A 27542-nucleotide genomic window follows, 5' to 3' on the forward strand; every position below is an offset into this window, starting at 1 on the left:
ATTTTTTACTTTTTTATTGGTGGGAATTAACATTTGGCGAGTGAACCAGATTTTATCAGCGCTGCTCCGCGGCTCATGCCCGCGCTGCTCGTCACAGTTATATGGGTCCCATGGCACCAGGGCCGCAGGGCCGGGCAGCAGGGCTGGTGGCAATGCCACAATCTCACTTCCCGTTCGAAATAAATATCAAAAGAAATAAAATGGGAACGAAAGACAGCGTCATTCGATTCACGCTGTTAGTTAACTCGCGGCCCGGCTATTATCGGTACTGATAAAAATAGAAGAAGAAGAAAAAAAGCGGGTGGGACGCCGGGGTTGGATGGATGGGTCGGAATAAGCGAGATTTGAGCTTATCTGGGAGACAATAAAGCGAAACAAAATATCTCGTGTGTGTAATGACTCGTTGAAAGCGCCCAAATAAGCAGAGATAGCGCTTGTATCAATTAGGCCGCGCGGTTCCCAACGAATTTCCCGACGACGCGGGCGAACGTCGCTCCGCTGCTGGAGGCAACTCGCGTATTTTTAGCATTTCCCTGCATCATTGGTCACAGAATCCTACTCTATAAAAAGTTTGATAAGGCATCCGAGTTTTCAATAAGGCGAAAATAACCTTGTTTCCTTCCCCCTGCCCCAGCCGCCCAAAGTTGGGCAATGTTGTATTTTTATGGCGGCCACCCCTCGCGAGATCGCGCGGGCGGCGCTCAGGAATCGTCGCCGCCGTCCATAATAGGCCACTTAAAGCCCCTCCACTGATTTATGCGGTCGACATTTTTCCAGTGTCACGAAAAACGTTACAAAGACGCTCGCACTCTCAGGAACCAGCATCCAAACTACTTTCATAAAATGTGTAGGCCAAAATACTGGAATTGAAAAAAAAATTTACAGAAATTATTGAAATCAACAGAAGCTTCACCAGAAAGTTCTCTCGCCACAAAATTTTGCTGTCGTCTTTTCAGAAAATTTGCAAGTTTCAGCGCTGGTTCTTCTGGGATTGCCTAGCTTGAACGTTTTCGAGGAAAACTGATGCCATTTTTTGACGGCCTCTTTGCGCAAGATAATTTTCTTGTCTCCTGTGATACACCTCACAAGTAGCCATGGTGGCCCATACTTACCGCTGAGGGTCCCCTTTGCTCAAATCTGCGAGTTCATTACACCGGCATTGAGACGGTAGGCAGACGGAGGCGTCTGTGGGAATTGCATCTCCCGTGATAAATGAATCGGAACGCACTAACTGGGCCCCATTAGGGCCTTCAGGCTGCACCATGCCCGCTCGGCGCGTCGCAAAACGTGTCATGGCAGTGACAGTCGTCACCCATCAGCCTCGCCAGGGCTAATGATGCACTTGGCTGCCGAGACAACGCTAGAGAGCGCCGGGCGCGCCGTGGTGCAGCACAGCCACAGGAAGTCGCCGCGCTCGCGCAGGCGCCTGCCACTAACCGGGCATTATTTTCAGTTCCCCTTTATGAAGCTCGCAGTAAACGCTGCGCCACAATAATTGGCGGCAGAAAAGCAGCGGCTTTCGCTATTTTCAGCGCCTCTCGTTCGGTCAACCCGGATTTAAATAGCCGCCGGTTTTCGTCATTTATCGCGGGTCTAGCCACTGTCAGTCCGACGGCCACTTGAGCGCCGCGCTTCGACGCGCAGAACCAGCATTCGACGGACGTGTCAGCGTTTGCCCGCGCAACACGTGCTGTCGACAGCCCAATAGTCGTCGCCACTCTTGAAAAAAAAAAAAAAAAAAAAAACCATTAGCCGACCAAGATAGGCTTTGAAACCGTGACTAGTGTACGGCCAAGAGAAATGTTGGAATCCCATCCTGCCTAATGTTTCCGCTCCTATTCCTTTTCAAAAGTATAAATTGTGGGGCTTTATCAATCACCCCACGCAGCCACCACTATCTCGCTTGCTTGCGTCTGCCCATTCAGCCTGCCCCACTGCCCCCACTCCTAGCAAATTTTTCCCGACGCGTTATCGTGGAGATAAATTGGCGTAACGAAATGACACGCCCTCTGCGAGCCGGCCGGGGCACGCCGGGGCATTTCACGCTCTTAAATTAGTGTTTATTCATGTCCATCACCGCATCACGATCCCCCCTCCCCCTCCCACACTCCGCCGGCACGGCATCGATAATGAATCCGTGCCTTTCACTGACAACTATCTCGGTGCACTACTAAGTCAACAAAGAGGACGCTGTGCCAGAATAATTTTCTGGTCGCAGGGGTCATCAAGGCGCTGCGGCCGGCCACTGTTGGATTTATTGGTAAGCTTGGGACTGTACCATGAGACGCGGGTCAAGTAGAGACTGGGACTTCTCACGATTCGCCTGCCATGCCTTTACCAAGGAACGCACTGCTTGGTGCCCTTACCGAATGGCCCAGACCTCTCCCGGTGACAAATTCAATTTAACGGTGGCGCCACCTCCGCCTTGACGCACACCCCTTTGCGTGCGATTTAAAACCGCCGTCCGCGGCCTGGGGGAGGGCTGCGGGGGTGGCAGGCCCGTCTCATTTCCGCCCCCTTGGCCGCCCCTTCCGCGCCCTGGGCGCTGATTTCCTCCCGGTCCAGGACGCGGACTGGGCCCCGGCGACCACGGCGTCAGCGAGCATCGCGCCGAGGACGGCGACGACGACTGCAGCGCGTCTGCCGGCCGAATAATTGAGCAGCGGAAAAAGTGGCAACAAGAAGGCGAGGGAGGACGACGGCAAAGTGACGGACGTCGCCGCCTCGCGATGCGGCGGGCGACGCTGTCAGCCTGGCGCGGCGACGTGTGCGACGTGTGCTCGCCTCCGGGCCGAGAGGCGTGGGGGCGGGGCGGCCGAGGCGGCCGGGGCGCTGCAGGGCGGCCAAGTGTCCGCGCGGTGCGCTTTCGCCGCGTCCGGACGGAGTGTCGGAGTGTCGCTGCCACCGGCCGCGCCGAGAAACATTACCTGGGTGTCGACCTGCAGGCAGTGCGCGCTGCGCGGCACAGCACAGCCCCCCCTCGACTCGCCGCGCGCGCCATCTAGCGGCCGCCGGGGGAATGGCCGCCGCTCCGCCAGGCTCCGCGAGGTGGCCGCGGCATGGCGAAAGGGCTCGCGCCGCGGCCGGCAGCACCAGGCCGCCGCGGGAGGGGCGTGGCTCCGCCCACCGCGCCTCCCCTCCGGCCGCGCTACGCCCCGCTACGCCGCGCTGCCATGAGGACGGCCGCGGTGGAGGGGACGCTGGCTGCGCGCCGCGCCGCGGCCTGGAGGCGCGGTGGCTGGGCCGGCAGACTGCGCCGCTGCGGCAGGGGCCTCCACTTGGGCCCTTTCCGGAGCGCGGGACTGATTCGAGCGGCGTGGCGAGGCGCGGTCGGCGCACCAGTTGATGTGGTTCGCCCCCCACCCCCGCCCCTCACGGCCAGCCCCCTGCCGCAGCCACCGCTGCAACGCTGCTCATGTTCGTTTTGGCTTGTTTTGCTGGCATTTTCACACACGCGCGCGCGCTCCGTCCCTCTCTGTCTGACGGCGCGGCAGTCGCGTTGCTCGAGCTCGCTGGTTAGGTTATGTCGCTGTTGGTAAACAAAGGCGCGCAGAGAGGTTAGGAGCGCCGCACGCGCCGCCGCGCCGCGACCATGTGACTGAGCCGCCGCCCGCGCCGCGCAGCGCTCGGCAGCGCCCCCTGGCGAGCATGACCGTCCTCCGGGAGGCGGGGAGCATGGAGGACCCCGCCGACGACTCGTCCCCGACGGACGCCTCCTCGTCCAGCCGCAGCATCAGCTTCAGCGTGGCCTCGCTGCTGGCCGGCACCAGGCCCTCCCGGCCGCGCAGCACGCGCAGCACCACGAGCAGCCAGGACGCCGTCGAGGACGACGACCGGGACTCCGGCACCGAGGGCAGCGTCGTCGACGTCGAGGACTTCCGCGATGACGCCCCCGCGTCGTCACCACCCCCCTCCGAGAGGCCCGCGCGCGGCCCCGTCAGGCCCACGCCCTTCTCAGCGCTGGCCGCGGCCGCCGCGGCCTACTCGCACGTGGGCGCCGGGCTGCAGGGCCTGCAGGGCCACGGCCCCAACGCCGCGGCCGTGGCGGCGGCCTGGGCCCGGGCAGGGGCTCCCTTCTACCAGCCGCACGCTTTCGGAAGGACTTCTGGTGAGTAGCCCTGTCTCCCTGCACTTGCAGCCTAGCGCCCGACCAGCTCGGATAGGCCAGCCTGCAGCGCAGCCGTGCGGCCGGGTGGCCTACCGAGCGGGGGCTTCCCCTGCCCGGCCTCGATGCAGCTTTTTAGCAGATGATACGTTTACGTATCAGCGTGCTTGTACTCTCGTGCAGAGAGTACCGAGTTTCCGGGTAGCCAGGCAGCAGTAGCCTCGTTGCCTGACTAGCAAGCCTAGAAGAGGCCGAGCGCCTCGCTGGCAAGGCAGCGGCTGGCTGGCCTGCCTAGAAGATTATGAGCGGAGGGCCCGCAGCGTGCCGCGCCGTGCCGTCGCGCGCCGCACCATGAATCGGGGCGCCTGCGGGGGCTCGGGTTGCGCGCGCGGCCTATAACCTCGACACCCAGTTATCTAATACTCATGAAGTGCGTCCCTCGCGTTGCGCGTCGTTACGGGACGCTGCTAGCACGCATCGCGTGGCTGCCCCCCTCGCCCAGTCCCTTGCCGAGACGCCACGTCCCGCCGCGCCCCGCCACACCCCGCAGCAGTCTACACACACACACACTTGAGCCTTGAGTGCGTAGAACGCATGGTGCAGCGGCCCCCCCGAACCCCTGCCCCTCTCGAGAAGCGGCGCGTCGGCAGTCGGCAGTGTGCGCCACTCTTGCTTATCTATCTTGAGGTCGGGTTCGGGTGGCGCGCCGGCCGGCCGGCCCCGCTTGGAGATGTGGCTGACACGCCGCGTGCCGCAAGGCGCCTTGCCCTACTACCGAACACAACTTTTATTGGTATTGAGTATTTATGTGATTAGCCACCAAATTGTGCATCCTCGCGTTGAAACAACGAAAATGATACCCAAGTGATATCGGACATATGAGTGTCCCACCGTCCTTGCGAACATGGCACGTTAGGATATTCAAAAGTTATACTAAAATTGACATTTTCATGAATTACCATGCGTAAGAAATTTGTCGAAAAAAAGAGTTCCGAGTGTTTACCCTTTGAAAGAAATTGACAAAATGTCACATTCATACATTTCAATAAACATTCTCATAAGTATCATCTGCTTTCACGTTAGCGTTAGCGTTAACGTTTTTTTTCCTCCCTCATAGAGCGCAATGGAAATGCTGAACGCCGGTTTGCGGCGCGCTAAGCACCGCCGGAACGGCCGGGACGGCGGCAGTACTTCTGCGCGGCGGCCATCCCTTTTTTCTGCGTAGCGTCGCCGGGACGCTGCCGGGCACGACCGTCCAAGAAGGCGCGCTGTCCACTCAATGTCGCGACGCGTGTTTTCTCCGCCAGAGCTTTATAGCCCCGTCGGCCAAGTGCACGCCACTGCTTGGAGCTGCTTTGCGGAGCTCCTGCGAGAATCATGACCTGTTGCGCGATGAGCGTGCTGCGCTGCAGGGCGGGCTGGGCAAGCAAGACCTTGTCCAGGCTTTCCGACCGGCCGGCCGGGCCGGACCGGGCTGGCGATCGGACCGTTGTCCATTTTCAAACACCAGCGATGGGGCACTACGTGTTGGTACCGCGCGCCGCCCCTCTCAGAATAAACAGAGATGTTACAGGGACAATAAAACAATGCCGCCTCTACGAACAAAGGGCCTGCAGGACCAAATAATAAATAACGCTCTCTGATTTGCAAATTGATGCGGGCTGGCCGAGGCTGGCCAGCAAGCAGTGCGCGCTCAGTGCAATTTCCCGGTACCGAGGACGACAGCGACGACGGCACGGCCAGGCACGGCCGGCCCTGCTCTTTTTGCCACGACCACTCTCATCGGTATGAAAATTTACTCGCCGCATATTGCCGCCAACGGTCCACCTGGACAGACACTGACTCGCGCTGACAGCGCGCCGCAGCCCGTCAGCTCGTCAGCGCCACGGCGTCCGGGTGGCAGGCGTGGCAGGCGTCCGGACTAACGAGAGGTTCATCGCATGATTTATTGGCCGCTGCATTCGCGAGACGTTCGGCGGAACCAACTAAACTAAATGAGGCAGAAAGCCTTAGCATATTGGATCGGCCGCCTCCGGCATGCCCGGCATTCGTCCCTTACTCCTTAAACCGCGCGTAATTATCGATTAAAGTGACTGGCGAGGTGGCGGCGCGGGGCGGCGGCGCGCGCAAATTAGCCCGTACCGCCAACGCGTGTAACTTGTCCCCGCCCCGCCCCACCCTGCCCCGCGGCGGACGGACGGACAATCGGCTAACTAACCGCCTATCTGTCCCCTTTCAATTAATGGCGTGGGCGTCGCGGGCCGTCGGCCAATCAGCGCGCAGCGTGGCCGGGCCGGCCGGACGAACAGCGTAACTGGACGGGGCTCGGGGCGGAGATACGGGCATCCTGCCGGCCGCAGGGCCGCGGGGCCGGCGGGGCCGCTCACGAGGCAGATGTGCATCGGGACGTCACGGCAGCTGTGGTGTGTATGCGGTGGCTGCAGTGGGGCAGGTCCCCGCCGCACACGCACGCACGCACACACACACACACACACACACACACACACACACACACACACACACACACACACACACACAAGGACTCACGTGCGGTCCAGCTGATGACCGGTCCCCGATAGTATCGTTTGCGGGTCGAATTAATTACCGAATTCAAACGTGAAATGTTGGAGATGCTCACGGTGAAAAAATAAAATAAAAGAAATTAAATTAACAGGAAAAAGGAGGTGGGAGAGCGAGACAAAGACGTGTGCGGGGAAACAATGAAAACGTTTCGGCCATTGTTTTGCGCGCTGTTTTGTACTTGAGCAACGCGTGCGGCACTGCCGGGTGCTGCGGAAATGGGTGTCCAAATCGGCGCCGGGCGTTCGGCGCTGGACGGCGCACAGGTGAGTGGCCCGCTAAAATGGGCATGCAATAACACACGGCGATAAATCGTGGCAGACGCTGGATGCCGCGCGATACGGCCGGGCGGCAGGTGCTCCGATATTGTTCAATCGTTGGATAAGTGACTGCTGTCCGTCTATTTCCTCGTCATTTGGCGCGCTGGCGGCGCTGGCGGCGCAAGCGGAGCTCCAAACTGTCCAATTCCTGTGCGAGCATCTGGCCGGATCGCCCCTCTCGCGCGATTGACTGCCGGCGAGATGCATCAGCGCGTTATCGGCAGCGGGGGCAGCGGCGCGGCCCGCATGGACGCGCAGGCCCCGCCAGGCCGGCAGGCCGTCATATGGCTGGCACGGCCACTGCACGGCCACGGCACGGCCGCCAAACTGCGCCATGAGTGCAAATTGGTTCCAAATGAGCAGGAAGGGGGCAGTGACTAAAAGCCCATCATTCAACGACTCGGCCTGATACAGCGCCAATGCGGGAGTGAGGGCTGTCTTGCAACGATGGGAAGTTTGGCAAATTCCTTCGATTAGAGTAAGCCTTGTGGTATAGACCGACGATCAAATGACATTGAAGCAACCAGTCCAAGACCAACTCAAACAAAACTGTGACCTTCCTCTTCAATTCTGCAGCGTTGCTTGCGCCGTAAGCCCAGAGCCTACGTCGATCTGCCCCCGCGGTATCGCGTCACGTGCCGCCCCACCCACCGCGCCCCGCCCGCCCCACCACCGCCCACCACGCCCTGCTGAGGTGGCGGGGAAGGACCTCATCGATTAGTGGTGGCCACCTCCTACACGCCGCACGCCCAGGAAGCTCTCGATACAGCCACCTCCGCTCTTTTTCTTCTGCTTCCTCTCTACTTCTTCTCCCTCTTCAGCTTTTGCCACCTCGTGGCGTTGGTTCGGAGCTTCCATCCTGCTCCAAATTAATACGTCTCCATCAGTGAGATATTTAAATGAACCGCCGCTAGAGGATGTACTAAAAAGGTGGGGGTCATAAAATGTTAAACGATCGATGCGCCACGGCCGGGCATTCAACAGGAAGGTGGGCCCCAAAGGGGGACCCGGTGGGGCCCGGTGGGGCTCGAAGGGCGCACAGCGCGCACACGACGAATCAAAGGACCAAGAATTTTAACGAGGAAACGGGAGGAACCACACGTACGAACACTCACACTCGCACACGATGCACGTGAAAACATTACAAAAACAGAAGCCATTGTTCGTAACCTTATGTTATTGCTTTGAAGGATCTTTCTTTTTATTTTAATGAATGGGGTGATAGTTTACATTTAAAAAGTAGACATCACTTTAACTTAAAAACCGCAATGAAGACCGCCTTAAATCCAGGCAGAATTGCTTCTTTCGCTTCGTTTGACGTCGATGAAAGAAACGAACGAGATGTGGAACGCTTCACGTCGATTAACCGTTCAGTATGCGATCGAACAGACTTGTCGCGTTGTATTGACAGCCCGTGCAGCTGATTGCTGGCCACACAGGCTCATGCCGACGTAAAAAAAAAAAAAAAAAACACGCCTGATTTCTCCAAGAATAAATGAGAAAAAACAACGACGGGTGGACCCCGAAACGGTGTAGCGGAGCAGATGTCGAGCCGAGGCCGTGAAGAGGTCTCGGCTCGGACTGCTACCGAGTTAGCACACGGGAGATTAATTTTATTCCCGTCCTCTGATTAACACATTCCGATCGCCGGTGTAGGTCGGGTTGCCCGATGTCGCCTCCGCCCTGCTGCACGCACACACACACACACACACACACACACACACACACACACACACACACATACATACACACATACACACACACACCTTTATTGTCGTTGCCGTTAACCTTGAGGTCTTTACAAGTGCTGATGCTACCTACCGCTACTAAAACCGACGACAGCTTCTTTTAGCCGGCCCCGTCTATGGTGGTGGCCCCGGCAGTCCCGTCCACTCCGACTTCGCCCCCGTTTCTTTTTTATTTGCATTCGCATCCCCCGGTTCGGCAATCTGAAAACGCATCGCAGGAGGTCACAGAATTTCGAAATAATACGTCGCTATATAGGTAACTTGACTTATCAATTTAAAAAGCCAAATGTACAGGTGCAATTTAAATCTCTGTAGGGCTTAGAAAAAGGAAGGCAACCTCTTTTTTTGAATGAATACATTTGTTTGAGACTTCTGCTCTTGAATGAAACAAATTGGTCCGAGCGCAGCGTTATTCGTTCATACTGAGGGGACTCTGGTGACGGCCGCGATTGTCATCGCACAGGTGCCGGCCCTGCCCTGCCCGGCCACCCTCGGCGCGGACCCTAGGATGGCTAGGACAAATCCGTATGCTGATGGCCCGGATAATGTTGACAGATCCCTTCACAACTGTTGGGCCGCGTGTGTGAGCGCGGCCCGGCTGCGGCCCGGCTTGTGAGACCAACGATATCGCGCGGGCGTAACACGATTGTCAAGCCGATCATATCTGGCTGGAGTCCCGACAGAAAAGGATAAGGGGTCTTTGGGCCGGTTCGGCGGTCCGTTCGGCGGTCCGTTCGGGCCCGCTCGGGTCAAGTGGGAGCGCGGCGCAGCGCGGTCGGAAAGGAGCCGAATGAATGGTGAATGGTGTTCGTCCGCACATACGTACGTCTCTCTCGGCCCCCTCCCCCTCCCCCCGCGGGGCTGTGGGTCGCCAGCGCCTCACCGATGTCTCTCGATGTATTTCTGGCAGCGCGGCGCGGCCGGGTCGGCGTCTTTGAGTGTCGCCCGTCGACGCAGATTTATGAAATTATGTTTCATACGTCATAACAGTCAAATCATAAATTATCCCACTTTAAATATTTTCTCTCTCCGCTTCGGCGAAGGTGGGGAGGAACACCAGCATGCGTGTGTGTGTGTGAGCAGAAGGCGCTCAAGATGGCTACCCCGCGTGCGAGAGAGAGACGGCGATAGAGGAATAGAGACTGAAGCGGAGAGGGGGGGGGGAGTGCTACTAAGTGGCGGCTGTCATCCGTTACGAGGGCCGTTAATAGTTTGATAGTCGAGACGTCGCTGCGCGTCGCGTGCCTCGGCGGGGCGTTGCTGCCGAGAGGGCCCCGCCGAGCCAGCCCCGCCGAGCCAGCCCCGCGCGGACCCGTCTGGGACACACTTATTGCCCCGGGGACACCTGTCAAACGCGTCTCGGCCCGCGGGGACACATCGTTTAGACAGGGAAGTCCCATTTTTGACTTCCCCCCAATAGCCCGGCCGAGCCGAGCAGAAAACGAAGCCAGCCGAGCCAGTAATCGGGCGACGCAGCGACGCGTCGGCAGCCCGTTTTATCCACACAGCGCTACTGGTTCTGCGCTGCGCTGCTGAGCGGCGCGCACGCACTCCCCTTCCTGCCCGGCTTACTTCTCCTTTTTGCGTTCCACCTCGCGCTTTATCCTTGAGCAGCGTATGCTAATCGCGCTGGAAGGGCGCGGCTCCTCCCTGTGTGTGTGTGTGTGTGTGTGTGTGTCCTTTCGGCAGAGCCCACGCGCGCACCTGTTTCGAATACACTCCACGCTTCGGACTGGTGGCCGAATTTTCCAGCGCCGACACACACATCACACACCGCGGTTGTTTGAATCGGCCAGGCCAGCGCCCCCTCCCCTCGCATTGCAGACAGTACCCGGTATCGGTACCCGCAGAAACCAGAGCCGGTTCGCGCCGCCACGCCACGCCCTGCGCGGCAAAAGTAATTGCAAACAGAGCCGCCAACTGAATTGCTTCCTGCAAAGTCGTTCACACGGGCCGCAGTGATGCCAGCTCGGCGGCAGACGCCGCTCGGCCCGGTTGACAGCAGAGCGGTGACCGAGGGCATCCTCTGGATGAACGGACACAGCGACGACCAGTGAGCGACAGAAGTGGCCGAATGACCACCGCGTGCGGTGACGATACGTCTCTCGAGTGGTGCTTCTGCGTGGAGCTTATCGCTCCGTTTTCCTGCCTTCCTGCCATCTTCGCGGACAGGGCAGCACTCGAGGAGTGGGGAGGGAATTCCGGGCGGACGGACGCCGCGTCGTAAAGGAGAGACCGGCGCGCCGCGGCGCCGTTTGGGTGTTTGAATGCGTTATTTGGCGGTCTTTACGGCCAATTACAGCGTATCCGTCACTTCTAATTGCCGCCAGGTCCGCCATCGGCCGAGGCGTGGCGGCGCTCTCGCATTTTCATAACAAAATAAACGAGACAATGAGAAGCTCGCGGTGGGGTGGGTTGGGTGGGGGATGCCGAAATGTAAGGCAAAACGGGCGCGGACTTTGATGGACGACGCGGTGGTAATTAAAACCCCCGTCGCGATGCATCATGCGTGGAGTTGGTAATCAATCGGTGCGCGGCGACCGGGCAGCAGGGTGGGTGGTGCGGCCGAGTGCCATCGGCACATGGGGCAGACGGTGGACGAGGTTCGATGAGTGTTTTTCCGGAGTAACGGTTGGAGGTCTTCCATCAGCCTTTGCACTCGCATACAGTAGAGAATGCTACTTAGACTCCTATCCCAGACTTCATCAAGGGCTACGGCTAAGTGAAGCTTTGGTTCGTGCTTAAATTCTCGAATCAACGCTTAGTTTTCCCCTTTTTTTCAGGGTTATAAAATCCTGATCGGGATAAAATGTTGACTAAGTAAGTTGCCAAGGTACTCAATAACCCAATTTTTTTCTGATAATCTGTTTGATTTGTTTTTAAGTGCAGGCAAGAATCTATTTGGTGTCAAGGTAGCCACTAATCAGGGTTGTGCGTCGAAACGCAAAGAGCGGTGCCCGCGGCCAAGCCCTCCCCCTCCCCACCTTTCCCCGTGTATAATTAATTGATTACAAACGATTGCATTTTACGCGGACATGAATTGCGAGCCGACTCATAAATACCGCGCGCGGCACGTTGCGGAATTAGCATTCGTGCGCGCCGTGTGCGCCCTGACCCAGGCCTACCGTCACAACAGCTCGGACAATTCCATTCCTATTTCTGGCCGTTCCCATCTAGGCGTGGGCACAATATTTGGAACGTGCCCCGCCAGGAAGTGAGCGGGAACTGGGTCGTCCTGCGAAGCTAGCGTACCGGCCCAATGCAAATGTGGTATCTGCTCAATCAGCACACCTCGACAACCGCAGCCGATGAACATTCATTGCGACCGGGGCGAGATAAGTCCGTGTCTCCGACGACTCGCCTAGGCACACGAGGTGTACGCGCCGCGCTCACCGGTGACACGGTGTAAAGACACAACCAATCGGCCATTATCTCAAGGCTTATCGGGTGAGCGGTCTCTATGTCAAAATCGGCACGTTCGGGAAGCTCACGCCCATGACTGTGTGTTCTTGATTTCACATTAGATGTAGCAACTGCTGTGAACAAAACTTGCGATCCGAGAACATACAGGCACCACCAGGTTTTCGCTGTAGTGTACAAAGCTTTTATTCTGGACCTACAGGTATTTCGTTGCCAGAATAAAACTTGCAACTAGCAACGTGTCTGCACTTTTTCACCAAAGTTCTGCGGTGCTTTCGAGTGTGCGGTCTTCGAGCGCAGGCACATCGTTTTGACGCATGGAGCCTCGCGTGTGCCGGCGGCGAGGGCCGCTGCAGCAGGCAGTGTCGCTATCCGCCTCAGGCAAGCCGCAGGCAAGCCGCAGGCCTGCCAACTGAGCGCGGTTTCCGTCCGCGGAGACACCACAATTCAGGCCGATAAACCGCGCGGCTATACGCCCTTCACACGCAAGGCGGCGAGGCGGCGGGGCGCTGCAGCGCGCTGCGGCCGAGGCGGTCCTACTTTCGGTTCCGCAGATACCGCCGAGAGCTATGACTGTCCGCCACCTTCGCTTGCGCATAAACGTCACGCGGTGGAAAGCGCAGCCCGACCGGAGCGAGGCGCGCCTTACACGGGGTGTGGATTGGAGGGATGGCCGTGGGAGCGCGCTGCCTCCGTCCGCCTCGCCGTCGATCGCGACGCCTCTGACGGACGCGACGCGCGATATCCGTTCAACATCATTTTTCACGAACCCTCCCGGAGTCAAGGGCCAGGGGCTTATTACTCGCAGTGCGGGGAATTAACTCGTCATTTCTGGGCGGTTAAGTCTGAATCTGATAAGGGCAGGAAAACGGCTAGGCCCTTTCGAGCAAGAATTTCACTAATTTGTGTGATCGTGATAAACCGCCTAAGCGGGTCGCCATACCTACCGAATCCGAATGTGGACCTTTTTGTGTGTGTACCCAGTGTACCCAGGTCGTTGGGGGTGTGTGGCGGGTCGCCCTCTACGCGTGGGCCCGGGTCCTGGCCCTTTACCCTATACTGCGGAAGCCACCGCGAGCCGATCCACGCACAGATATGCAAATTAAACACATAAATTGTGCGATTTCAATCTTTCTTTCAACCAGTCCGGGGTCCTCCGCGCGTCCTCTGCCACTGCGCTCCGCTGACTGACTGGGTGCCGATACGAGACGAGCCAGAGTGCGCTGCTGTCTCCGCCGACGTCCCGGATAAGGAACACTTTCAGTTTTCACCCGCCAGAGGCCGCCTTGCCTCGCCACCGAGACGGCGCGGTGACGGTGTGCCGGAGCCTGCATGGCGGTGCCCGGTCTGGTCCGGGACGACCGCAGACGACACGATAAGAAGATGCCGCTTGACCCGCGGGGGAAAAGGAACCGGTCGAGTTTGTGTGTGTGTCGCGCCGCCGCTACCTCCAGTCCCCAATTCCAATTATATTAGGTTCGGAAAGGACACCTTTATCGGTGTACCCAATGGACCGACAAGCTTCGCACACCCATAAAAATGATGAGGCGATACGCCGGCGTGAATGTGTGCGTGCGTGTGAGTGTGTACGTGCGTGTGTGTTGTTCCCACTACTGGAATTACCTCGCCAACGCAGAGTCTAATTGCCGGTCGCGTTTTATCGGGGAACCCCGCGAGCCCCATACCAAATCCACACACACACACACACACACACACACACACACACACACACACACACACACACACACACGCACACACACACACACACACACGAAGGCGCAGAGAAATAACAACACGCAACTTTTATCCCGACCAATCTAGAGACATTTGTCGGCGCCGCCTGCCGTGTGCTGCGCCGCTGCGCCGCTCGGCAACTGATTTCCAACTCCAAGAGCTAACCTCTGTACTGCCTCCCCCTCCACCGGCCCCCGAGCGCGCCCAGGCAGTGGTCTCAAGAAAGCTGCTCACAGACACCGATTTTAATACTCTTTGGACCGAGTCCAATTAATGGCGCTGCAGAAGGATAAAGTCTCCAGACAATCAATCAATCAGAGAGCGCAGCAAGCGCAGTGATACACCCGTCTCTGTGAAGACGCACACTAAATTTCCTGCCATGTCATTGACAAGTTGTAGCCCTTATAAAAAAAAATGGCGGTGCACACACACACACGCTAACGAGGGTGATATTGCCCTAATTAACGGCCCACATTGTCCTGACCGTGATGGGCAGTATTTGCCTCCGTTCGGCGAAACGCGCGCCGGATCATACCACCGCAAAAAGGCGCCGGCATTCGGCCGCGGCACGCTTTACACCGTTGTTGCAATGCGTGTTAATGCTCCATAAATCGGTCGGCACGCCGCGGCCGACGCGTAACTCTCTGCGGAGGCAACAGCGGCCAGGCCATCAAGGTTTGCTGAATTCGCCGAGTCGCCGCGGCGTCTGGGCCGGCCGGCCGGCGAGGCTGGCCCGCGCAGCCCGGCGCGTAAGTGAGGTTAGGTAGCGCCTTGTTTGCAAGCGGCTGGAATGCACGCGGATAGCGCGACGCTGCACCACGCTTTTATTGCCGTGCATACGTCGCGTGTTTTGGGAAGTTGGCATTGCGATCTTTATTGACTCTCGCAGTATGTGTGTCCTGGCACGCGCGTTCGCCGCGTGTGTTTGTGCGACTGTGCGTGTGTTGGTGAGACTGGGAGATCAAGTTTACCGCAGCAGTCAATTAGAATGCACCGGTGCCGGTGGTAGCGTCGTCGCACCTGCATTCTCCCTTGATTATCTCGCTGATTCGACTCCTCGGCTCGGCCGGCCTGTATCTCTGTCTATCTTAATCTGCGTCCCCTGCTCTCCGGGCTCACAGAATCGCGTGGCGTGTACAGCGGCGCTTGCCAAAACGGCGTCCTCGAATTGGCTCCGCTCTGTGCAAATGCCTCGATGCGGCTCAACGGTGCTAATTATTTCGGACAGGGGAATCCACTCGCGTCATAAAACAGCGGCGCGGCACTAAGTCGCGACAAATTGTCGGCGAGTAGGTAGTAAGATGCGGTCGGCCCGCGCGACCGCGCCTCGGACTGTTCGTCGCAACGACTTAATTCACCGCCACTTTCGCATGCAGGAGTGTAAAAGTCCGCGCATGCCCTGGGCCTGACGCGGCGCTGATGCTGAATGATACCCGTTTACTGCCTATAATTCGAATGGCTTATTCGCCCTGCGAGCAGCGCGCCGTTTCGGCCACGAGTTTCCGGCGGAACCGCTCTCCACGCTCATTCCCAGCAGAGCGGGACTGTAAATAACACTTCGCTATTCGCAGTACTACAATGTATGGCGTCCTTCGGGTGACTTTTACCCTTCTGGCGGGGCGCTCTTGGAATCTGTTGGCTCGCCCCAGCCTCATGAGGACTCTATCGGACGCGCCCACGGCCACACGTTGCCACCTAACGAGCGAGGCGCATTGTCTGCCGCGGTCTAGGCGTGTCTGGGCCTTGGTCTAGGCGCCGGGGAATGCCCGCATTAGCACGTTAATTTTATACTTCCCCTTACTTTGCCATGGAGCCGGCCCCGCGAGCGCTGCAGGTGGCGTGAGATAAACTAGTGGCATAAAAGCGGCCGCCGTAAAAATAAAGCGTGATTTAGTGGGACAAATGCGTGGGCACGAATAGTGTGCGCCGCTAATTTGGTTGGCTGGCCGCTCGGCGCTGCCATGGCTGCCACGCCGCCGCCACGCCGCTGCCCGTAATCGCTCGCTGGCCACTGCCTTGCCTTTCCCTCGGCTGACCTATCCGCATAGCTGCGCGGGCTGCGCGGGCTGCGCGCTGCGAGCGGGCGGCGGTGTCGGCCGTTTCCACGTCGCGCTGCTCGCGCTGCCGCTCCGCCCCGCAATGGAAGTGCGGCGTACTTACTCCCGCTGTTAGCCGGCTGTTAGCGAGTGGTGGCACTCCCGGGCAGTTTGTTGACATTCTTCAGGTGGAGGGGCAGAGAAGCCAAGAAGTGAGGTTAGGGCTGGCCGGCACCGTGCGATGCCATGAGGACGACAAAAAAAAGCGGTTTGACGCGGTGATCGGCTGGCCCCTAGCAGCACGTACACTCTCGCACAGTGCGAGTGTGTGTGTCAGCAAGATGTTGCCTTGTTTCCGCCGAAGCCATTCACACATATTCACACGCACTGCGCGTTGCGCGTGAGTGTGTGTGGGCTCGCCGAAGGGGCTTTGCCGGGCTTTGCCCCGTCCCTTTCCCAATCGGCCGCTTCCGTCGAAGCCATTGCTTATTCGCACGACAGAATGGCCGCAGTCGCCATTCGCCATAATCAGCTCGGGATTCCAAAGGTGTCATGTGTGTGGGAGAGAGAGCGAGTGTGTGTGTGTGTGACATTGATTGCCTCAACTTTCCCGCGCCCCCGCGCTCGAAGGGCACCAGGCCACTGCTGTCCAATGACCCGACCGGCGGAAGTGTTGTATATGCCTCTGTGTTTGTGTGTGTGCGCCCCCCGCAGGTGATTCACAGGTCAGCCAACATTACGAAATCGCGCATCCGTGATGCGAGCGAGGCGCGGACGGGAAACGCCCGCAGTGTTCGCCTCATGCATACTACCGACCAGCAACCTTCAAAGCCAACAAATCCGCTGTGTCCACTGTAATGAACGCGCCAGCTCCCCGCGACCGTCGGGACCCAAGATGGCGGCTCGAGGGACCCTTACCACTCGGGCGCCGCTTCGGCGTGGCAGTGTAGGGCACATCCTCCTCGGGGCGCTGCTCGAATAACTGCAGTATCTCCATTTTCCATTTGTTTAGAGCGGCCACGCAGTATTGGCGAACACAAAGAGGAATACGTTAATAGGCGGCGGATATTGTAGCGGGGGGCTGCCTTTCCGGGCATTGTTCGCGCGACCCTCTCCAGTGCAGGGCCCCGCGAGGGGCCGCGCCGCAACGCTCTACTTTCGCCCGGTGAACGGTTCAAAAAGCTGACTGCAAATCAGAACGGTGCGGCGTTTGACTTCAGGTTGCCGGAATGGATCGTCGGTTATCGTTCTGAGAACGGTCCGTCATGTTGCGGGTGTAAACGGCTTGGCAGACGGGACCTCAAGTTGGAGGAGAGGTTAGGCTAGGTCCTCAACCAGCGTTAGGTAATTTGCGGACCAAAACCACCTTTGTCTTTTTGGCGCGCTTTAGATCTGGTTGCCCAGGGCGGCGCCGCCCCCGGGGGGCTGCGCGGCCCTCGGCGGTGGCGCTCGGCCCGACTGTGACTCTATTGCCGGATTAGTGGTCATAATGACCAATTGTTGCCGCATGCCGCGCTGCCTGGCGCCGCCGCGCTCTGTCGGGCCGACCAACTTGCCGGCCACAATGGCGGCTACAAACGCAGCGCGGCCGGCGCGGCCACAATGAAACATACACGCCGCGATTATTATGCAATAGAGGCGGGAATTTGCATTCCGGGGCTCCATTCTGTGATAATGCGGCCGGCAGGCGGAGCCAGGGGCGCAGCCCGACAGTGGCGGAGCCCTAAGCCGCGTCCCTTATGCTAAAGGCAGTTCGCGGCTCCTAATTTACACCGAAAATAGGCCAATAATTATGCCGTCTGGCGCAGCCGGGCAGCCCGGCGCAGGCCGGTCACGCACAGTCAGGTCAACGCTGCCTTTGCATTGGTTATCGATTGTGCAAATTTTTTTAGTCCTGGATGGAATAATTTTTACACGTATTTGCGTTACCAATGTTTTGAGAAGTCGTTAACTTTTACCAGAATTTTTTTTTTTTTTTTTTCAGTCAACTTCATTCAACAACTGAGGTTCTTCAGCAGTGTGATGCTTTTCTGTGTCCGATTCCGTGTTTCCTGTGCCACTAACTGTGCTGCGTTTTCCCCCACCGAGGGGTCATTCTTAAGGTCTTGGCATTACGTGGTTAATGAAGAAGTCCACCTGTAGGCCGGCGGGGGACCGACCGGCCAGTCGGGCACCTGTGTGTCGTACGGGAATAAAGCTGTCAAGGGCCGCGCTGGGCCGGCAGGGCGGCAGGGCCGGCAGCCCAAGCCCGCTTAGCATTTCAACACGCATTTGATTTAATTTGCGAGGGGCACGCCTGGGGCACGCGGCGGCGGATATCCCTTAGTGGGGTTAGTAAAGCGCTCACGATTACGCCCGATAAGGCCGACCCTACCCAGAGCTTCTTTTGGTTAGGCCTGCTAGGGTGGCCGCCCTGGCCTGGCGGGTAGGCAACCCTACACGCACCGCGCGTCCAGGTCTCCGCGCCAGGATGTGGGGTTAAGTTTGCGGCGACCCTCCGCGCGTCCGTCGCAGGCAGGTCGCAGGAAGCTCGTTGCGAAAGCGGCCACGTGCAGAGGTGCCCGGCGAGGCCGGAACGGACGGACCGGGGCTCGAACCTGCGTCCTCCCCGACGGAGGGCGGTGGCACCGCCGTGATGACTGTATTTTCACGGTCTGCTCGCGGTTACTCCAGTGGCGGGGCGGCCCCGCGGGGGCAGGGGGGCGCCGCCGCCGCGAGCCCGGCGCTTGGCCCAGACACTGTGTTACACGCCCGAGTATACGATCCGTTGACACGCGAGCGGGCGTGCTCGCCACAACACAATAACAAACAAAGCGTCATCTTTTTCATTTAAATAAAATAACGATATACCGTCTCGCGGCGGCATGCGAGAAATTTGGGGCGGGGGCAGGGCGCGGGCGGCGGGCGGGCTGCGGGCTGGCGTGCCTGGTGCGCCGCCATGCGTTGCCGTGGCGTGCCGTGCCGACTGATATTTAGTCGGTGGCAAATTACGCCGCAGGATGCGCCTGACGGGCTGACGGGCGCAGCGCGCAGCCAGGCGGAATCCAGATCGGGAATAATGAAGGAGGCCGAGCAGCCCGATTCGAAGTCACAGCATTATCATTTTTCCCTCCTGTGCCTGCTTGAGCCCGAAAACAAGAGCAACGTGGGAAAAGGGGGCTGCAGGTGAAGTGTCACAGCAGAATAACCAGTTCAAATTGTTTCGTCTGTTCGCAGAGCCCGGCGCGCCCGACGAGCCCCCCAAGCTGCGCTGCACGCTGCGCAAGCACAAGCCCAACCGCAAGCCGCGCACGCCCTTCACCACGCAGCAGCTGCTGTCGCTGGAGAAGAAGTTCCGGGAGAAGCAGTACCTGTCCATCGCGGAGCGCGCCGAGTTCTCGTCGTCGCTGCAGCTCACCGAGACGCAGGTAAGCGTGCCGCTGGGTTCACCAGTGTGAAATTGCGTGTTTTGTGGGTGAATAACCGGCCGCGGTGTTCGCGCAGGTGAAAATTTGGTTCCAGAACCGGCGCGCCAAAGCCAAGCGGCTCCAGGAAGCCGAGATAGAGAAGATCAAGATGGCGGCCATCGCGGCCGTGCGGCCCGGCCCTATGTTCGTGCCGCCGGCGCCGCACTTCTTCCAGCACCAGGTACTGGTGCGTCATCTCCAGCACGCGGCCTCGGCTGACCAATCATGACCCAATCATCTTCTCCGCAGATGCTGCCGCAACTGCCGCTGAGCGCGCTGCTGGCCAGGCACCCCATGGCGCACCTCCTGCACGGCGCGGCCCCGGCGGCGCCCCTTCAGGGGCCCTCGCAGGGCCCCCTGTCCCCCGCGCTCGCCTCCCCGCTGCCTTCCCCGCGCTCCGCGCCAGCGCCGCCCTCACCGCGCCTGTAGCGCCGTGCCGCGTCGGGCTGCCTATCCGCCACAGGGCTGTGCTGAGGAGGCAACCCGGGCAGCCGCAGCATCGTCGCAACGACCAGCACTGTGCGCGGGCGGAAACCAAGTTCCTGTAAACTAAGAAGGCGTAGTGACTTTACTGTAAGTGTTTCATAGTGATCCGAACTATACTGTGCGCGCAAGTGCAAGCTTTCCGTGAAACGTTTTGTTATAGCTTAAAAGATTATTTATTTGTTATTATTGTTAATGAGCTCCAGCCTGCCAGCTGTAGACCAGGCATTCTTATGTAAATCGAGAAAAATAAGACAATCTTGTGAAACCCTGTTTCGGACCTTTCTCGATATCTCCACTCCGCTAACCAGCAGCCAATCAGAATACACTAAACCCACCTCTCTAGGCCTGCCAATATAATTGCAAGCAGGGGCAATATATATCAATAAAAAGAAAATGGAAACAAAACGGCAAAGGGCAACACAAAAGAAAACTGGCTTCCAACACGAGACTGGAATACCAAATACAGAAGGTGGACGACGCGCCACGGCATCGGCCAGTCCAGATACGCATTCAAATGTCACGCTGCGAGGGCAGGGCGCGGCGTGGCACGGCGCGGCGAGGGTAAGGGTGTTGTGCTCGGACCCCCGGCAAGGCGCGCAAGGCCCCATTATGCTGGATTGAGCCGCCTCGCTGCCCTGACAGAGGGTCCTGGTTCGCGTTGCTCGGCCAGGCCGGGGAAGAAAGTTGTGCCGAGTATGACGATGACGCTAACGAGATTTGCAAGGGCCCTTTCCGGGAACGCTCCACCAGTCCCGCCCCAGGCCTCGCCTCGCAGTGCAGCGCCCCATCATAACGCACGCAGCGAGCCAAGATTTGGGCTTTGAGATCCGATGACCCGTGAAATGGGTGCAGAGTGTTGGGCAGCCCCGCCCAGCCCCCTTGGCGCCAGTCGGGGCTCGGGGCCGGGCCGCGTCCGGAAGGCGGAGTCTTCCTCCACAGTGCAGGTGACGTGCAGGTGAGCTGGCGGTGCGATTCGCACGCGGCCATGACGGGGAGGCTAGGCGCTTCGGGGGCGTTTCCCCGAGGGGCCCCCCGCTGACGCGTCATCGGCCGTTTGGCAGATGATTCATCGAATTTCCTGGACGGAATTAATTTGGAAAAAAGAGGCGGGCGTCGGCTAAGTGGCCGTAGCGCTGGCGTCCCTATCATCGAGTGGCTTGTTGTTGTTGTTTGCCGAGGACCGTGATTGGCAGCAAAACCAACAAAAGGCCCAAACGCAACAACGCCTGCTGCAGCAAAGTGTCTGCACGCAAGGATTGTTGCGTTCGCTACAACACTTCCTCGGACAATTGTGCGAAAACACGCACTCGCATGGAGCGGATGGTGTGTGACAAAGCGCCCACTCCCATCAACCTCCCTCCGTCGGGCCTCAAGAGTTCATGGTCCACCGCCCACACAAATATAATCCAATCCCGCGCGACAGCCAGCAGGCGGTGGGATAGCGTGGCAGCGTTCGCGGAAAAAGGTCCTCCTTTACCGCAGTGTCGTCGGCCGGAGGCGCCGCAGCCAGTGAGTGGTCTTTGGCGCCATCTTGCGGCCGCGCCGCGAACCAGGCAGGCGAGGCTGAATTGACTCATTAAGATCATAAAGGCGCAGGTTAATTACAGCGCTTGCTCGCATTTTCCACACTCCCCCCTCCCCTTTTTTTGTTTGCTTTCCTCGTTATCCTTTCACAGCGTAGTGCCTTCCGGTGCTCAAAATGTTGCATACGTGTTTACTATCGTGTGCGTGCGCAGCCCCGCGACCCGTAATCTGATTTCCGATGCGTCCGCACCTGGCTGGCCGCTGCCGAACGACCATCCCTCTGTCTCTCTCAGCGGGACGCCCCGTGAGCGAGAAAGAGAGAGCGACGAAAGCGCAAGGGCCGTGGAGTTTGCAGTGGCCCCCCGGCTGGGGCCGCGGGAGACTCTCGGGGACGGAAATGGTATTGTGGGCCGGGCGGGCCGGGCCGGGGCGCCTCGCCGGAGGGCCTAGATAAGCCTATCGCCTGGAAGCAATCAGCGCCGCGCTAATCCGGCGCCATAATTATGCTTAATTGCGATCTGCTATTGGCCGCGCCTCCCCCCCCCCCTCCTTGTGAGCGGAATCTGCTGCAAGGCGGTGGGGGCAGCGCCTCGGGCCGGAGACGCCGCTTAGCAGGGGAAGGGAAACTAAGCGCTCTCAATTTCTTTCAATGCTCAACCATAATGGTCTGAGAAAAAATTGGTAAGACAATACAAAGGTCTAAAAATTTAAAATTTTAAGTGTTACAAAGGTTCAAAAATTTAAAATTTTAAGTGTTACAAAGGGTTAAAAATTTAAAATTTTAAGTGTTACAAAGGTATAAAAATTTAAAATTTTAAGTGTTACAAAGGTTTAAAAATTTAAAATTTTAAGTGTTACAAAGGTTTAAAAATTTAAAATTTTAAGTGTTTCAAAGGTTTAAAAATTTAAAATTTTAAGTGTTGCAGGGGTTTGAAAATTTTTTAAAAATAGTACTACAAAGGTTTAAAAATTAAAAAATTTGGGTACACAAAAATTTTAAACTTTGGTTTGGAACCCCACCGCATGGCCGTAATCCAAAGCCATTTGGCAATTACATATACAAAGAGGGAAAACGCCGCTGTAAGAGATTTGAATACGCGTCTCAAAGAACCGTTTTCTCAAAAGGGGGTGCGAGTGGGCGACCGCAGGCTAAAGAGTGAGCCGATAAACCACCAGCCCACATTTAATTTGAAAATCACGCGCGCGAATCGTCCCCAGTGGGATACCATGCTGGGCTGAGGGGTGGTCGCGGGCGAATGGGAGGGGAGAAGGGGTGGGGGAAGGGGGTGGGACCCCAGAGCCGGGCAAGGGCCCCAGGGGGCGCTCGCGGAAATTACCGCCATCGTCTGGCGACTATTGTAGCCGCCCTTTCGCGCCAGTCTAATGTGATAATGAGGGTGGAGAGTCATTAAGATAGGTGGTGCTGATTGGGGGAAGCTGCGATGAGGGATGGCGGAGAAACGAGTCGAGAAAAGTGGCGACCGAGTGGAGAGGGAAAGACCAGCAAAAAAGAAACCACGTTCAACGTCTTTGATTTTGTTTGAGGGAACAGAAAACTAACGCGGAAAGCACCTGGTCTAAGTGGAGAAAAGGGATAAAAGACACGTGGCGGTGCTGGCCGCGCTAAGCAGGGCCGCCTCGCTTTGCCGAGCTCGCCGCTTTCGCTGGAAGCGCTATCACCGCTAAGCCTTTTTCCGAGGAAGCCACCGGCGCGGCGTGGCGCGGCGTGGCGCGGCAGCCCCAGCGTGAGGCTATTGACTGGTTGGTGTTTCAATTACCGGCGTCCACGGAAGCGGCCGCGCAGCCCTAGCCTCGCAGCGAGGCGCAAGCACGGCGCAGCGAGGCCACAAAGGGACGAAGGACGCGCCGAGGAGGAGGCGAAGGGCGAAGGGCCGGGCAAGGACGGAAGGGAAAGGGAAGCCCCGAGGAGCAAAGTTGTGCCGCTGGAACAATAACGGAGCAATTTAGGACTGTCGTTTGGGGCTTAAATTGCTGAAAGCAGAGAATGGTAATTATGTTCACAATTAGTGAAATGGCTGCCTTTTGTAGGGGGCGTCGGGGGGCGGGAGAGGCGGCAGTGAGGGGCGAGATAGTAATATGGCGGCCAACTAAGGGGGATTAGTTGCCAGCTTTGTGTGGACCCAGGGCCGAGCCTTGCGCCGAGCCTTGCGCCGAGCCTTGCGCTGAGTCTTGGGCCGATCTAGCGTCTTATCGGATGGAAATTCGGCCTCTCTTTGTGCCGCCATTTGTCGGGTAATGAGCGCGGGGCCGGCGGGGTGACAGGTGTCTCCCTCTTTTGAAGAGTGAGAGAGACAGAGAGGGACCTTCCGCCCCCGACGTCTTTAAGTTAGTTACACGTATCATATACGAGGCATCAAATCCTATTGCCGGCATGGACACCCCAGCTGAGCGCGCCGCACTCCCCTCCGCACCGCAACCCCTCTGCAGCGCTCTCTCTCTCTCTCTCTCTCTCTCTCTCTCTCTCTCTCTCTCTCGCAAAATAGGGGAGGCTGGGGGAGGGGGAAGTCGCGCATGATATCGCACGCGTAGTTAGACAAGCACTCGGCGGTACAATGCGAGGATTAACTTGTAGCGCAGTCAGTTGTGTTCCCCTCGCCTGCCTCCGCCTGCCAGTGTGGCGAGCTGCGAGAGGGAATCGTTTACGCTGCGAACCAAAAGAGCAGAACCTAGACTTACCTACTTGGTGGTGTGAGCTTTCTTCAGTTTTCCTGACGGGGATTTCTTTTCACTTCCGTTGGAAAACTCTTCTGTTTTTCTGCCGGAAAATTATTTCGCTTTGCTTCACGTTGGAAAACTCTTCTGTTTACATGTCGAAAAATCTTTCCTCTGTCTTCATGTCGGAAAACAGCGACAAACGGAACGACACGTCAAACGAAACGCCACCGCCGTCCTCCCCGAAAGGACCACGATATTCGATCCGAAACCTTTCGCGAACGGAAGAGGGATGAGTGTGTGTGTGTATATGTATGTGAGTGTGTGTATGTGTGCGCAGTCCCGCTTGACCCTATGTTGCCAACACGTTTTTAAAACCGCCACCGCGCAAAGTAAACGTGACTAATGTAATTCATGACGTCAATTTCCTGGCCCCGCCCCGCCGCGTGCCTTTGACCCGCTAGCCGGGCCGGCCGGCAGGAAGGCAGTGGCACCCGCCCCGCGTAAGCCGCGCTCACCCGATATTTGATATCATAATGTGTGTCGCCCGCGTGGGATAATAGAGAGCCGCCAAACGATGGGAACGGGGAAAGAGGGACGTCGGTGATTGCAGCGCCGCGCGTTTTACTCACAGAGTTTGCAACAATTATTTTTCGAAAAGGTTTTCCTTTTTTTTTTCAAAACGTAAAAAATACCCATTTTTTCATTATTTTTTTTTTTGAATTTACCAATGGGGTTTTTTGTCATTTTTACGGGTTTTCCATTGATTCACCAGGCGCTCGGGACGTGTTTCGGGACGGACGTGACGTGTGCGAAACGACGCTAAGCTCGGCGGGACGGACGGGATGGCCCGGCGTGCACATCGCTTTATAGATTATTATCGTGTAAGCCGGCGAGCGTGCCGCCAGGCAGAGGGGAGGAGGCGGAGAAGGAAAAAAACTCTCCAACCAGCAGCAGCACTGCTCCATCTAAATTTTTCATACTCTTCGCGTGTCGTATGGTTTTCATTCACCACTCGTACACTTGACATGCAAGAAGTCAGGGTCGGACTGGCCCCCGAAGGGCCCCAGCGGAAAAGACTGCAAAAGGCCCCCGATCATCATTATGTTTTTACCCTTCATGACCAACTTTGTGAGGCTACCGCTCCCAAACTAGTTGCGGTCAATAGCCTTCCCGATACAGGGCATGAAAGAGTAGGGTCTTAAGAATACGAGGGCGTCGAGGGAGGCCTTTTACGGTAACTAGAATGGACACAGTGGCCGCCCAAAGTTAGCAAAATCAGCAAATTTCCGACATTCGACCACTTTTTGACCAACTTTGGTCCCAAAATCGTTGCGGTCAAAGGCGAAATCGTTGTGGTCAACGTTTTCCCGACACAGGGCATGAAAGAGTAGTGTCTTAAGAATACGAGGGCGTCGAGGGAGGCCTTTTACGGCAACTAGATTGGACACAGTGGCCGCCCAAAGTTAGCAAAATCAGCAAATTTCCGACATTCGACCACTTTTTGACCAACTTTGGTCCCAAAATCGTTGCGGTCAAAGGCGAAATCGTTGTGGTCAACGTTTTCCCGACACAGGGCATGAAAGAGTAGTGTCTTAAGAATACGAGGGCGTCGAGGGAGGCCTTTTACGGCAACTAGATTGGACACAGTAGCCGCCCAAAGTTAGCAAAATCAGCAAATTTCCGACATTCGACCACTTTTTGACCAACATTGGTCCCAAAATCGTTGCGGTCAAAGGCGAAATCGTTGTGGTCAACGTTTTCCCGACACAGGGCATGAAAGAGTAGTGTCTTAAGAATACGAGGGCGTCGAGGGAGGCCCTTTACGGCAACTAGATTGGACACAGTAGCCGCCCAAAGTTAGCAAAATCAGCAAATTTCCGACATTCGACCACTTTTTGACCAACTTTGGTCCCAAAATCGTTGCGGTCAAAGGCGAAATCGTTGTGGTCAACGTTTTCCCGACACAGGGCATGAAAGAGTAGTGTCTTAAGAATACGAGGGCGTCGAGGGAGGCCTTTTACGGCAACTAGATTGGACACAGTAGCCGCCCAAAGTTAGCAAAATCAGCAAATTTCCGACATTCGACCACTTTTTGACCAACTTTGGTCCCAAAATCGTTGCGGTCAAAGGCGAAATCGTTGTGGTCAACGTTTTCCCGACACAGGGCATGAAAGAGTAGTGTCTTAAGAATACGAGGGCGTCGAGGGAGGCCTTTTACGGCAACTAGATTGGACACAGTGGCCGCCCAAAGTCAGCGAAATCAGCAAATTTCCGACATTCGACCACTTTTTAACCAACTTTGTGACGTTACTGGTCCCAAACCAAAAGGCCCCGGCAGATTTTCCTGTCTGTCATCCCTGGCCAGTCCGACCCTGCAAGAAGTGTCCAACAAGACGGACTTCCCTTGCCAAAGAGAATCGAGGAAAACGCCTCCTATCCATGGCGCCCCAAAACGCGACCAGGACTCCAGCGTATTCTTACGCACCCATAAACACATACACAGCGGGCAAAAATAAGCTGAAGAAGATTTGGCTCGGCGACCGCAGTGGCGCGGAGTGCACGCGCCCGGCGTAGGCCTCGCGCAGGGCAGCGCGGCGCCACCCTCCCTCTCAACGGCCCTCGCGCTGCTCGCGCCGCTCCCCCACCCCTCGTCCACCCCCAACAAACACTTAATCCCATTGGTTTTGGCTGTTGCCGCCGCAGACTGGGGAGGGCGAGCCGGCCGAGCCAGCGGGGGCCCCCTTCCTCACATTACATTTATCAGTTTGCGGCATATTGTTTCTCGCTCACAGTTAGCCTCTCTTCACCCCTCCCTCCCTCCCTCCCTCCCTCCCCTGCGGCGCACCCATCGCTCTGTGTGTGTGTGCGTGCGTGTGTAGTGTTTGCGTTGATTGTGCCAGTGGGAGCTGTAGCGAACTTTAGGGGAAACTTAATACCTCAACTCTTTGTCAGGTCATCCGTTCGGCGGCGTTCGGTTCGGCAAACGCACCGTTTGTGTGAGCAGCGGTCCTCTTTGGCCGGGATGCTGACCGTCTCCGCGGCTCCGCCTCCTTCATCCCGCGCGCTGCAATTAGTCTTGCTGGGCCCCTCGCTCGCCGCCTCGCTCGCGTCGTCATGGCGACGGTGGCGCCACCACGCGGCAGCGGCCGGCACTAACCACTTCACCCGGCGCCCCGTACGGCAGTCAGTCGCCGTCAAAAACGACAGAGAAAGCACATTTGCCTCTGATCGTATATACTACACTGCAGCAGCCACCCCACCCCTTCCTTTCCTTTTACATACACAGCAGACAGACAGACAGACAGACAGACAGACAGACAGACAGACAGACAAAACACTCTCATACGACGCACGCGGCAGAGTCACCGGGGCGCGTCGCACGGGACTGCAATCAGCGAGCAATTCCGTCTCGATTTCAATTTGGGCGCGCTGCCTGGGGCCTGCAGACTGATTCCGGGAGTCGTTTT

General features: G+C 57.6%; 1 protein-coding gene across 1 annotated transcript; it reads left to right on the forward strand.

Annotated features, from left to right (window-relative positions):
• Positions 1-3648: 3648 nt before the first annotated feature.
• Positions 3649-19818, forward strand: LOC117653200 (muscle segmentation homeobox-like). Its single transcript, XM_034398700.1, has 5 exons — positions 3649-3770; positions 3858-4108; positions 19160-19350; positions 19427-19570; positions 19639-19818. Exons 1-5 carry the CDS (start codon positions 3649-3651, stop codon positions 19816-19818), a joined length of 888 nt encoding a protein of 295 aa, XP_034254591.1.
• Positions 19819-27542: the final 7724 nt, after the last annotated feature.

Source organism: Thrips palmi, unplaced genomic scaffold, assembly GCF_012932325.1.
Source record: "Thrips palmi isolate BJ-2018 unplaced genomic scaffold, TpBJ-2018v1 HiC_scaffold_8, whole genome shotgun sequence".
NCBI lineage: Eukaryota > Metazoa > Arthropoda > Insecta > Thysanoptera > Thripidae > Thrips > Thrips palmi.